The 13,064-nt window shown below is 48.8% G+C and overlaps 7 protein-coding genes across 7 annotated transcripts; 3 read left to right on the forward strand and 4 right to left on the reverse strand.

Annotated features, from left to right (window-relative positions):
* Positions 1-362: 362 nt before the first annotated feature.
* Positions 363-1,085, reverse strand: TRVA0_035S00364 (uncharacterized protein; the record flags this gene model as incomplete). The annotated part of the gene is made up of 1 exon (XM_076686254.1): positions 363-1,085. One exon carries the CDS (start codon positions 1,083-1,085, stop codon positions 363-365), a length of 723 nt encoding a protein of 240 aa, XP_076539462.1.
* A 428-nt stretch (positions 1,086-1,513) lies between these two features.
* Positions 1,514-1,826, forward strand: COX17 (copper metallochaperone COX17; the record flags this gene model as incomplete). The annotated part of the gene is made up of 3 exons (XM_076686255.1): positions 1,514-1,526; positions 1,586-1,627; positions 1,684-1,826. The coding sequence occupies 3 exons, from the start codon at positions 1,514-1,516 to the stop codon at positions 1,824-1,826; spliced, it is 198 nt and encodes a 65-aa protein (XP_076539463.1).
* Positions 1,827-2,765: 939 nt separating this feature from the next.
* SAM37 (SAM complex subunit SAM37) lies at positions 2,766-3,650 on the reverse strand (the record flags this gene model as incomplete). The annotated part of the gene is made up of 1 exon (XM_076686256.1): positions 2,766-3,650. One exon carries the CDS (start codon positions 3,648-3,650, stop codon positions 2,766-2,768), a length of 885 nt encoding a protein of 294 aa, XP_076539464.1.
* A 202-nt stretch (positions 3,651-3,852) lies between these two features.
* On the forward strand, positions 3,853-6,291 carry RNA14 (cleavage polyadenylation factor subunit RNA14; the record flags this gene model as incomplete). Its single annotated transcript, XM_076686257.1, has 1 exon — positions 3,853-6,291. The coding sequence occupies one exon, from the start codon at positions 3,853-3,855 to the stop codon at positions 6,289-6,291; it is 2,439 nt and encodes an 812-aa protein (XP_076539465.1).
* A 307-nt stretch (positions 6,292-6,598) lies between these two features.
* On the reverse strand, positions 6,599-7,498 carry SAS2 (histone acetyltransferase; the record flags this gene model as incomplete). The annotated part of the gene is made up of 1 exon (XM_076686258.1): positions 6,599-7,498. One exon carries the CDS (start codon positions 7,496-7,498, stop codon positions 6,599-6,601), a length of 900 nt encoding a protein of 299 aa, XP_076539466.1.
* A 172-nt stretch (positions 7,499-7,670) lies between these two features.
* Positions 7,671-11,432, forward strand: ECM16 (ATP-dependent RNA helicase ECM16; the record flags this gene model as incomplete). Its single annotated transcript, XM_076686259.1, has 1 exon — positions 7,671-11,432. One exon carries the CDS (start codon positions 7,671-7,673, stop codon positions 11,430-11,432), a length of 3,762 nt encoding a protein of 1,253 aa, XP_076539467.1.
* Positions 11,433-11,617: 185 nt separating this feature from the next.
* Positions 11,618-12,964, reverse strand: SSL1 (TFIIH/NER complex subunit SSL1; the record flags this gene model as incomplete). The annotated part of the gene is made up of 1 exon (XM_076686260.1): positions 11,618-12,964. The coding sequence occupies one exon, from the start codon at positions 12,962-12,964 to the stop codon at positions 11,618-11,620; it is 1,347 nt and encodes a 448-aa protein (XP_076539468.1).
* Positions 12,965-13,064: the final 100 nt, after the last annotated feature.

Genomic DNA, 13,064 nt, shown 5'->3' on the forward strand with positions numbered 1-13,064 from the left:
GAACAACTTCGTTGAATAGGTCCCGCACTAGCTAGTTGGGGGGACCAGTCCCCCCAAACCCCCCTTGGGGCTCCGCTTCCCGGAGATAATGCTACCCATCGAGAGTGTTAAATGAACCATCAGAAAGGACGTTTTGTTACAGCTGGTTACAAACTCCCAACTTGTAACAAACTTCTTTTGCAACGGTGTAACAAAGTTCGAGAAAGAGAGAGATAAATACATGTATTTTCATTTCCCATAATGTATAGACACACAATTCATTAGTTACAGGACGAAACGAAGGGAAGGTTTCCCATTATTATCCAAAAAAGGGATTCACAGTCATTAAACCACTTCTTGCAAAAGAACAGAAACAACACGGGTTATAGAGTCCCATAGCTAGGCGAACTATCGGAGACTTCTTGTATCGACTTGGAATGGTGGTATTCTGGCGACTGGATAATTGAATCGACCAAATAATACTGCAGCGTATTCATGACTAGAGGGAATAGCATCATGACAAACGTGACCTGTAGCACTGGACTAAAGTCCGTCCATGATATTAGGAACTGGCCCAATTCGTCGACAAAAGGCATCCACCAAAAGAATGCATATAGCATGATCTTCATGAGAATCAGCGCTATGAGGTAGAGCACAGCCTGTTTAAAGAACGCACGCCACCGGGGCGGGTGGCCGTACTGTCCGGAAACGATCTCGCGAACGTTGAGCCGGTACGCCACGGTATGGACAATAAATAAGAAGAACCATAGCACAGGCACTCCAATGGTCGTGTCGACCAGGACATTGAGAAAGTACCAGGTGCAAGGGTTGCGGTCAAGATCGGGCTCGCCACTTTCAGAGAATAATATAGATGCCAGTACGTTGAGAAAATGCAATCCGGCAGCACCGAACACTTGTTTCATCACATCGAATAGCCAGATCTTCCACGGTCTCTGCGGGTATTCGCGGTTACGCTTGACAACCAATGATAGAATCGCTATTACTCCCATAAGAGACTGTACAAGGAGTGCAAAAGGCCCGAGCAGCTGACATCTCTGCTCGTCCGCAATCTCACTATGTGGAATTACTCCCCACATGGCGAGCATATGGAATATGAATATAGGTATATATATTCTACAGAAAAAAGTCCTTTTTGTCGTTAGTTGCTGGAGATGCCGTAGTGATACATGCTATCTTCAATCTTGCAGGAGTACGGCGCAAGGCTGTGCGTGTTAAATGATCTAAAGTTGGTCGGAATTCAGAATATGGGAGCCAATCAACGACCCCACCACGGCCATGCCAATTTCTTTAGCTGACTATGGTCTACGAGATGAACTTATGCGGGATACGCATAGTTACACTTCAGGGCGTCATATAGCTTGAGGATTATGTCTCCCTAGATATCCGACCAACATTGCGCGAATTAACAGGGTGGTGTGAGATGACATAATCGCGGCCCAATCAAATCTGACACTTTTCAACTTATCTTCCTCGATCAGTACTGACTTTCACTTACCCACTAATAGTTTAGAAGATGGCTGAACCAAGTAAGCGATAGGGATAGTCTGGGCGATAAGGAATATATGAGTGCTAACTAGGTCATAAGTTGCTGCCGAGACCCCCGCCGCCGCTTGCGCGAAGAACGACAGTACGTTATATCGGCTTAATAATCATGATGGAAGCTAACAGATTCTGCATTTATAGAGCCAAAGCCGTGCTGTGTTTGCACCACTGAGAAGTCCTCTCGAGACGAGTGCTTGCTTTTCAACGGCCAGGAGTCTGGCAAGTGCGACGATCTCATTTCCAAGTACAAGGTCTGCATGAAGGGCTACGGCTTCACCGTCTAAAGGCCCATTAAAAGCACTAACCCTCTCAATTCCTGTAAATATGTCATTAAACGTGCTTTTCTTCAAAAAGTTATTATAAGCAACCTGCTATTTTCAAGTGACAGGGACTTCTAGTTGAACCCACGTATAACCCACTGTATTGAACACTACTGAGCGGAAAGCTGACGTCAATATATTTATGCGACAAGCTCACAATAAGCTACACATCTCTTATATGTAGTGTACAGTTCAGGTTGAGCCTCCGCGCAGCGGAGCTACGGGAGCTCGAGGGCTGGCCCTCGAATACACATCACCGCTAGTGTAAAACCCCCCGTGGAACTCAGCTTTGCAGCGATGCATACCGCTGCTAGTATTAATGGGGGGACCAGTCCCCCCAAACCCCCCTAGGGCTCCGCTTCGCGGAGAAATCGTGGCCGAAGCGGCTCGTGCGGCTCAAGCCCATTTTCTGCGTGCGCGAACATGAGGATGGATACCGCGGAAAATTATCTGGAGAGAAGTATAGTGGAGGATTATCTTTCGGTTGATCTATATACAAATATTATAATACAAAATGGGAGAAAATACACTGTGTGGACAAGTCCGGCACAATTTAAACTATCAGCATTTGTGGACTGAATTTGAGGAAATTGAGTTGACTCTGGACGGTAGCGACAAGATCCGGCTTGTCAAGGCCCTGCCCCCCGCCAAACTGCACCCCGACGACGACAAAAAAACTACTGAATACGTACTCCCAGTATCGACACACGCCACGTGGTCTATCCATAAGTGGGATCAGGTATTCAATGGCATTGCTGAGGCAGAACGCCTAGATCACCCACCCCGCAGAGTCATCATGGCTATGGTAACCAACGACAGCACGGTAGTGTACTACTTTGTGAACCATGGGCTTATAAAACCACGGAAGAACTAGTGCCACAAAAAAAGCCCCCAAAAAGCAGGCTACCAAAAGCTCAAGAGCCAATTGGTCAGATTCGGCACGTCTTGCGGGCGAGTTTCAGCAATGGGGATCTTGAGAGCCGTGACCTCTGGAATGAGACGATTGAAATAGCTTTTCGTCACAGCGTGGCCCGTTTCTAGCAAAGGCTTAGTCACTTGACCCGGAAAAGCTTTCGCCATCTGAACGTACAGATGAGCGAGAAGTAGAAGATCCACAGAGGACAGATTCTTTTGATGCTGTAGATCATGGGCATCCTCTATAGTGCTCAAAACATCGTCGGCGTATGCAGAGGCTCTCATAAGCTCCTTTGTGGACTCCATGGCCCCTGTAATGCCCTCTTTTTTGTGTTCAATCTGCTCGTGTAGCTTGCTCAATGTAGTGAACTGAGATGATTTTGGCTGCATAATGTCCTCGTCCTTGCCAGCTAGGTTGAATGATTCCAACCCAGCAGCTTCGCACCGAGCGTAGGCCTCGTCCCTTTGAGTAATTGCCGCATTGTACTGCATCGGGAACGGTAGCAATTCTGTAAACAGCGGCCGAGTCACTTTCTCGTAGTTCTCCTTGTACAAATACAAAACGTAGGAGGTAACAACGGCCATATGGCTCTGCACGTAGGACAGCAGAACCGTGCTTCGATCATCATCGTTCAAAGCAAGTCCTTGCAAACCCAGGTACCGGACAATTGAGTCGTATCCGGCTGCAACCGGCTTAGAATCGTGCCTCAGAGCCGGTAGGATTCCCGATGGGTGGACTGTACTATTCGAACTCCGGACGACTGTGAAATCATCGCTGGCAAGCGAGCTGACCAACCACATTGCGGCAAGGCATTCCGGGTCAAAGGAGGGAACACTCTCGTCCAAAGGGCCCCAAACATGCAGTTCAAACATCCTCTCTTTTTTTTTTCCAAACAAATAATGGTATTTCAACTGTGATACAGTAAGATTTAGTGCTCCTTTGATTCGTGGAGTTGTGGTTAGGCCCGGCAGTCTGAAAAATGTCGTTCCGGGCCTAAAAATGATCGTCTCACATCACAGAATCACCAATCACCACATCCAACCACGAAAAATCCTCCACATACCGCGTTCCATCATGGAGGATTCGACAGAGAACCGGGAAATTTTAGAGGAGGCTACTCAGCCTATAAATGCCTCTGGCGAGGGTAACCTAAGCGAGCTGAGTAATGATGGCATGCCACCGGGTAAGCCTGCAGATGAGCCCAACTATCAGACGTCGAAGGCTGACGAAACAAAGCCAGGTGAAGACCAGACAGAAGAGAAGTCAGCTGAACAGGCTGAGCCTACTGGACCTACAGAACCAGCTAAGCCTGAAGAGGCTGAACCTGCTGATTCCACTGGACCAGTGGAGCCAGCCAATACGGAAGAGACTGGACCGGTTGATTCTACTCGACCAACGGATGAGACTGAATCCGCTAAGGCAGAAGAAGCTGAGCCATCTGAACAGAAGCCAGAAATTGAAAACGAAGAAGAGGATGATGATGATGATTATGAGCCCAGTGATGTGACGAGCACTAACACGCCAGCCCCCCAGGCTCCACCGGCAGACACAGAAGGCTCACCATCGCGCCCAATCAAGCGTAAAAGGCTTCCACAAGACGTAATTGGCAGACTGGAGGACGAAATTGCCCAGGATCCACATAATGTAGTCGCTTGGAGGGCATTAACCAATGAAATCAAGCAGAAAGAAAAGCTAGAAGAGCTGAGAGAGGTGTACGAGCGCATGCTCAAGTACTTCCCTACCTCGGCTGAAACTTGGATGGATTACGCTGAAACCGAGCTGGAAAACGGCGAGTTTTTGAAGGTGGAGCAGATCTTCCAGCGATGCCTCCCCACTGTGCTAAATATTAACCTGTGGACCTCGTATCTGGGGTATATTCGCCGGGTCAACAACATCAATACAGATGGAGATAAGGCGCGGAACGTAATCAATGAAGTGTTTGAGTTTGTTCTGGGCAAGATCGGAATTGACAAGGACAGTGGCCATCTGTGGACGCAGTATCTTGATTTCATCCGGTCGCGAGAGACCTCTACCCCGTGGGAGCAGCAGCAGAAGAACGATTTGCTGCGAAAGACATACAGACGAGCGATTCAGATTCCACTAACTAGCTACGAAGTGCTGTGGCAGGGTTACAGTTCGTTTGAAACGAACCTAAACAAGTCCACAGCCCGTAAATTTATAAACGAGAAATCCCCGGCCCAGATGAAGGCCCGAGCAGCACTCCGTGAAATGGAGCGGCTCATTGACAACCTGGACAGATTCAACACTACCCCTCTTCCGCGGAAATACACTGAGAAAGAGCTGGACAAGTCCCAGGCGTGGTTCAGGTGGATTAACTGGGAGAAGTCCAACCCTCTGGAGACCGACAAGGAGACTGTCGACGTGAGAGTATCATATGCTTACAAGCAGGCGGTGCTGGCGATGCGATACTACCCGGAGATCTGGTTCGATGCTGCAGAGTATGCTGTTGAGCAAGGCAGGGAGAGTGAGCAGATGGAGTATCTCAAGAATGGAGTAGCCGCCAACCCATACTCATTCATGCTACATTACAAAAAGGCGGAGTTGGAGGAAAAGGCAGGTAACGCCAAGGCCATGAAGGAAACATTCCTGCAGCTCATTGACAACTTCAAGGAACAGCGGAACCGGCTAGAGCAGGCTGAACCAGTTAATAAGGCCCGGCTTGATGCAAACGCTAAGGACATCACCATGGTGTATACAGTATACATGAAAGCCATTAAGCGGTTGGAGGGTATCAAGGAGGCACGCAAGGTGTTCGGCGAGGGCAGGAAGCTCACGTACTCGATGTACTATATCTATGTGGCCTCTGCAATGATGGAGTACTACAATGATAAGGAGTCTGGGATTGCGGGCAAGATCTTTGAGGTTGGGCTCAAGCGGCATTCGGACGACGCAGGGTTTGTCAAGCAATATTTCGACTTCCTCATCATGACCAACGATGATACTAATGCGCGAGCCCTGTTTGAGAAGTCGGTGGTCAAGATGTCTGTCGAGGCTGCTAAGCCACTGTACGATCATTTCCTTAAGTACGAGGCTAACTATGGCGAGCTCAGTGCGCTTCAGAAGCTTGAAAAGCGCTGCAAAGAGATATACGGCGACAAGATCAGCAGCATTGATCTGTTTGCCAACCGGTACCGGTCTGAGGGCTACGATCCAATTAACGAAGTCGACATTGGCAAGCGGTACTTGTCTAAGACCGCTAAAAAGGCCAAGAAGACCAAGGCAGACACAAGGCAGAATGGTCTGGCTTCGGCAGAGTCGTCTACTAGCAACATTGACGAAGATGACCGGCCTCTGAAGAGGACCAAAGAAGATTCGGAGTTCATGCCGACTATCGAACGGGCAGCTCATAATGCGCTTCCATCAGGAATCATGAGCCTGCTTAAGCAGTTGCCTCCGTCACAGGCCTATGACTCTGTCACCTTTGACCCAGTCAAGCTAGTCAAGGTCATCAAGGAAACGATGATTCCAGACGCTCTTTTTGACTCCTTGTAGATTAATTTAATCGTTGACAAACTTCTTGATTCCCTACAAAGCGGAGCCATGGAGCTCGAGGGCTGGCCATCGATACTAGGCCGCCGTACTACTGTTACTTGGGGGGCTAGCCCCCCAAACCCCCGTAGCTCCGCTTCGCGGAGGCTTTCGACGCATATTCTGTCACTATAGGCAATTAAATTCTGTGAAGGCGGGCGGAGTTCGAGGGCTCTCTCACATCCTTCATTGTTCCGGATCAGGATTTGTGCATCACGTTCACTGTTCTAACACAGGTACCTTAGCAGGAGTATATAATATAAGGTAGTGATTAAATGAAACAGCTCTTTTCATCTATTAACGGTTCTAGTTTAATCTTGCGTGATTGGACGAAGGCCTGAATCTGTGCAACGGCGATAAATTTACCATCATACGCGTTCATGTAGCGCAGAGTCTCCTCAACATCCGTCTGGCGCATTGCCGTGGATCTGGCAATCTCATTAATAGTAATGGAGCTTATATCAGCATCATCTGTAGCGGCAATAACAGCAGCGGCAACTACTCTAGACCAATAAGACATATAGCTCGCGTAGCCAAATTTCGAAAGAGGTCTCTCCGGAGCCCCAAGGATCTCTTCCTTCTTAGATAACTGGTACGAGAAGGCAATCAACAGCTTCCCGAGGCCTAGCGATTGGTATGGTGGGAATACCAAAATGCATGCAAGATTGTTCTCATCCCATGAGTTCAATTCTCGCGAGAAGAAACCCACGGCCTGAGAGGCCCTGTAAAGCACATAAAACTCAAATCCGTCAAGCGAATAGAAAATTGTCTTCGATTCAAGGAATAGCTTGGCAAATAGACACATGCACTGGCAGAAAAGCCGGTCACGGAACCCACTGACGCGCCTAATCGTGTAGTCCTTGGACTTATACACGAGATCTCCTGGCGGAGCGGTCTTGTATCGGCACACAGCCTCATGGGTAGCAACCTCCTCCATGCGCACAGAATACTTGAAGCAATAGCGGCAGATGTAAAGAGTGTCTACCGACGATATGTACGTAGCCGGGCGTACCTCTTTACTGGAGCTAGCGTCCTCGATCAGCGGGGTGACTCCATACGCCTTCCTATTGGCGGGTCGCTGAGCAGGATCGAAGTAGCCCACACATGGGTACCACGTCTCAAATCGGTGCCCCCCTAAGACTACCCAGAGCACATTACGGTCCTGTTCCATGAGGAATATGCCATCCAAATGCCCAGGCTGTCGTCCGGTTTGGATGTTGACGATGGCCGGCAGATCGCACGGCTGAGACCGACAACTTTTTTTCTGAGACTTTTCACAACATCTTTGATATCACTTTTGATATTGATCTCTATTGCCTTTGGTAGCCGCTTTTGGAGGGATAATGGGCAAATATAGAGAAAGGTTTAATGCTAAAGCCAGGGCTGGCACTGTGGCCAAGCAGGACGAGCTGAAGCGTGAACGAACTCACCGGTACTTCAAAGATCAAGCTAACGAGGATGGTACTGGTTATAGTTCAAATACCGTGGCGCCATCTAAGCCAGATTCCAATGCTGAGATCATGCTGCCAATGAATATGGACCAAAAGCTAGAGAGGAAACGGAAGCTGGAAGCGGAGGTAAAGCGGAATGCGCCCATGTCGAGCAAGAAACGGAAGCGGATTGATAAGTACATTGATAAGCAGCTCAAGAAGGAAGAGAAGGTTGAACTGCTCAAGAAGCTCGAAAAGTCCAAGATCGATACCTCAATGCTAAAGAGTGTCAAAACCTTGGGTGTTGGCCAGGTCACTAAAAGAGAGAAGTTTGAGGAGGCTCTTGCGCTGGAGAAGGCAGGTTTGGGTACCCAAGAGACGAGGGCCATTCTTTACGAGGAACGAAAGGTTAAAGATTGGTCTGAGTATGCCCAAGATGTCGAGGATTTACTGAATAAGCCTTCTTCTGAGCCAGTTGAGCCGCTAAAGCCCCGTCAGCCTGACGAAGTTGCTATAGAGGAGGCAGGCTCTGATGAAGAGGTCAAAACTTCCAGTTTCATCGATTTCCGACCCAAGGCCCCAATTGGCACTGGATTCGGCTTTGCAGATCTGAAGACCGTATCAAAGACGGTGCAGAAGACAAAGTATAGCTGGCGGAAGCGGGTTGAGGCGGAGAATCTCAGACGAAAGAAGATTGCTGTATCTCTGAGCGACAGCGAAGATGAATCTGAATCGGAGGAATCGGTCAGTGAAGAGGCTAGTGAGGGCGAACAGGCTAGTGATGGCGAAGAAGTCAGCGAAGAAGAGTGGAATGGGTTCAGTGATGGCAATGAGTCGAGTAAAAGTGAGCCTGAAAATTCCTCATCATCAGAAGAAGAGGAAGATGAAGACGAAGAAGAGGAGGAGGAAGAAGAAGAAGAACCCGCAACTGACGACAAATCTCGGGGCCAGGCATTCAAGGAATGGGCCAAGAGACTGACCCAGCCGGAAACAACTCCTATTCAGATGCCTGAGTACAAAGGTACTTATATCCCACTAGACCGACCAGAAGATCAGGAAGAACTGCCAGCGCATCTCGTCGTGCCAGAAGCCAAGCAGACCCGAATCTCTCGCTTCGTCAACATCGATCGTCCCGAAGAGATCCAAGCCGCCAGAACGGAACTGCCCGTCGTCATGGAAGAACAGCGCATTATGGAAGCCATCCACAATAATCCATGTGTCGTTATCTCTTCAGAAACTGGTTCTGGTAAGACAACTCAGATTCCTCAATTCCTCTTCGAAGCAGGGTATGGATCCCCAGACAGTGACACACCAGGAATGATCGGTATCACCCAGCCCAGACGAGTTGCCGCAGTAAGCATGGCTTCCCGAGTGGGCCAGGAATTGGGCGACCATGGCAGCAAGGTTGGTTACCAGATTCGATTTGACGCCAAGGTGAACGAATCTACTGCGATCAAGTTCATGACTGATGGTGTGCTTCTTCGGGAACTTTCCAATGACTTCACGCTGTCGAAATACTCTGCCATTGTCATCGATGAGGCTCACGAGCGAAACATCAACACCGATATCCTCATTGGTGTTTTGAGCCGTGTCATGAAGCTGAGAACCGAGATGGCTGAGAAGGGAGAAGCCAGACCGCTCAAGCTCATCATTATGTCGGCCACCTTACGTGTCTCTGACTTCACTAAGAACAGCCAGCTGTTTGATACCCCTCCTCCGGTCATTCATGTCAAGGGCCGTCAGCACGAGGTCACGGTACACTTTAACCGACGCACACAGTTTAATTACCTTGACGACGTTTACGATAAGGCAGTTAAGATCCACCAGAGACTGCCACCAGGTGGTATCCTCATTTTCCTTACTGGCCAGAACGAGATTACCTCCATGGTGCGACGGCTGCGAAAGGCATTCCCCAAGGCGGCGAACAAGAAAGACGAGGATGAGATCAAGCTGAGGATCTCCGCCAAGGAAGCTGCAGCTGAAATCGATGATATCGAGCTGGCTATCGATGATGAGGATCTTGTGGTTGACGAGGAAAACGACGATTACGTAGATGATGAAGAGGAGGAAGAAGGGCTAGAGCTAAGCCTTGAAGAGGGTCAGGATGCCAACGCCCCTATGCATGTGCTCCCGCTTTACTCTCTCTTATCTACGAAGGAGCAGATGAAGATCTTCCAGCCTCCTCCTGAGGGCCACCGGCTAGTTGTTGTTGCTACCAATGTCGCCGAAACCTCTCTAACTATCCCTGGCATTAAATATGTGGTTGATTGCGGAAGATCCAAGGAGCGACATTACGACGATCAAACCGGTGTTCAGAGCTTCAAGATCTCGTGGACTAGTAAGGCGAGTGCTGACCAGCGAGCGGGTCGAGCTGGTCGAACTGGTCCGGGCCACTGCTACCGTATCTATTCTTCTGCCATCTACGAGACTGAGTTTGAGAAGTTCGCCAAGCCTGAAATCATGCGAATGCCCATCGAGGGCGTTATCCTCCAGATGAAGTATATGGGCATCCACAACATCGTTAATTTCCCATTCCCTACACCACCACCGAAGCTTGCATTGTCCAAGGGTCTTAAGCTGTTGCGATATCTCAGTGCACTTGACGCTAACGATGCCATTACTGAGCTGGGCCGCTTGATGAGTTTGTTCCCATTGAGTCCGCGATATGCCAAGATGCTGCTTATTGGAGATCAGCATAGCTGTCTATCCTACATCATTGCCATTGTAGCGGGCCTCACGGTTGGAGATCCTTTCATCCAGCAGCATGAGCTAGGTATTGAAGACAAACAGCAAGATAAGAATGGAAGTGATGAAGAAGAGGAAGAAGAAGAGGAAACTGTGGAGCAAAAGGAGTTTAAGCGCAAGCTTCGAGGGGAGTACTACTTGGCGCAGTCCAAGTTTGAGCAGTTGGACGATAAGAGTGACGCGCTTAAGCTCCTGTGTGCAGTGTGTGCCTACGACTGGGATAAAGATCATGACAGCTTCGCCAAAAAGCATTTCCTCCGGTTTAAGATGATGGATGAGATTTACAAGTTGCGACAACAAATTGCCTACGTGGTTGCTTCGAATACCAGCGCCAATTCTATTGATCACACGACGAAGAAGTTACAAAGCAAGCTTAAGCCACCGACTAAGATCCAGGTCAAGGCTATAAAGCAGATTATCGCTGCAGGATTTGTTGATCAAGTCGCAATTCGGGCAGATAAAATCGAGGAGATTGAGAACCGAGCCAAGTCGCGGGTCATCACTTTTCCGTATATCTCCCTATTTCCGGCGGTGGACGCTTCTGCACAGGATGATGAAGAGAAGCCCATTGATCCGTATGTTTACGTCCATCCATCTTCTGTTCTTGCCAATGGTAATACAGCTCCAGAGTACCTTATATTCAAGTCGATGAACTTGTCCGAGGGGCGCAAGATCAAGCGGGTGCGTATCAAGCCACTGTGTGACGTTACTGGTGCTCAACTGGCTAATATTGGCAAATCGTCGTCTTTGATAACGTACTCGAAGCCGCTTGGTCCGCCTTATGGGCCCAAGAATATCACACCAACGAAGAGGGAATGCTGGGTGGTGCCACGAATTGGTGCCGCAATTGGTTCTGGCGGCGTTGGCTGGGATCTTCCCGTGGTGAAGGTTATCCAAGAACGTGAGGGTGTTCATTGGGTTGTAAAATAATTATTGATAGACATTAATGCATTCTTTATTTAATTTGCACTATTCCATGGTTAATTATCTCCATGTGACTAAAAGACATAATCATAATGTGAGCATATCTGCTCGTTTAGGGAGGGGGGGGGGAATGAAACAGCTGTAGATATATATTTTGGTCATACACTATCAAAGGATAGAAGAAATAAATGTTAGTTAGCGATTGGCTTGGCTGCTGGCTTGGCTGGTTTGAACTTTGGCTTAATTTTTCGCGATTCACAGCCAGGGCAGTTGTGAAGAGTTTCATGACAAAAGACGTCACAGTCGATGCAGAAATGGTTATTGCAGTTAGAGCAGGCATACTTCGACGTAGATACATTTGTTGAGTCGTGAGTGGGGAATGGCTGCATGCATGAGAAGCAATGGGTGGAAAGAGCTGCTTCTTCGTCGCTGGTAATATGTCGAAACGCTCGAAGGGGGAACAAATGCGGGTATGATCGAGCGAGATGGGTAGATAGAATAAGCGTAAGCCCACAACAAGGGCATATCATAGGCAGGGAACAAATTTTTGCCTTGCAGCGAGGACAAATGTACTCTCCCTGGGTCAATTTCGAGTGGCACGCACACATGGTAGGTTCCGTCTCAGAGATTCGCGATGGGAAGCCCATTTCCACGAGTGCGCTGCTCTCCTTGGCGTTCATTGTGTTCAATGCCAGCGGAGTAGTTGTCTCCATGAACAATTCCTTGAAATGGCTCTCATTAAGAACCACGCCATAGCCCGAGTCATCTCCATAGTTAGTTTGGCTCACAAGTTCCTTGCACACCGCCAAATGAGCAGCCAGCCCAATGACCTTTGCGCGGATTTTGTCTGCCACGAGCCCTTTTATAGTTTTGTGAATATCTCCAGGGTCGCTCGATAGTAAAGCACCAAACACTACGAGAATTTCTTTAGTACAATGCGAAGCCACGTGGAACAGCATGCCACGCGACATTTCCAGCGCATTCTGCAGGGAAGGGTCCCCCCGCGGCTCATGTTTCTTGAGTCTCTGCAATGCCTCAATGTGAGCATTGGGGTTACCATCGACCTCGGACACCAAAATGGCCATACCGTCCTTCATACCAACGATCCCCAGCTGAGAGATGGGATTCTGGTCAAAGAATTCGGATACAAAGTCAATTGCATAAGCCAGAGTCAACGCATAGCGATTTGGTCTCAGGTCCTTTTCAGCCATGGCAGTGCTGAGATCAAGCACGAGCACAAGGTTTCTAATAATGCCTCTTTGGACCGGCGTAGTATCTTTGGTGATTCGCCTCTTCTTGGACTCTTCGACCAACCCGGCGACAACACCAGCCAAACTGCCTCCAGCGTCCTCCTGGACGATATCCCAACTGCGATGGTATTCATCTTCCCAAGAGTAGCCTCCGCTGGCACCTTTCAAGTTGGACTCTACTTTCTTGGTAGTTTTGTTCTGTTTGTTACGGGTCCTCCTGCTCATTCCTTCATCGAAGTTCTCCCCACCGGAGGAGTACTCGATGTACTCTTCATCTGAGTCGTCCATGCCGCCATATATCGTATAGTTGTTATACGGCTACTGTCGCTGATGGAAAATCAATTGATCTAGCGTTGCGCGCGCATATCACCATCTCTGGATCACACTA

This window comes from Trichomonascus vanleenenianus, assembly GCF_965637985.1.
Source record: "Trichomonascus vanleenenianus strain CLIB 3782 genome assembly, contig: TRVA0_035S, whole genome shotgun sequence".
In the NCBI taxonomy this organism is placed as follows: Eukaryota; Fungi; Ascomycota; class Dipodascomycetes; order Dipodascales; family Trichomonascaceae; genus Blastobotrys; species Blastobotrys vanleenenianus.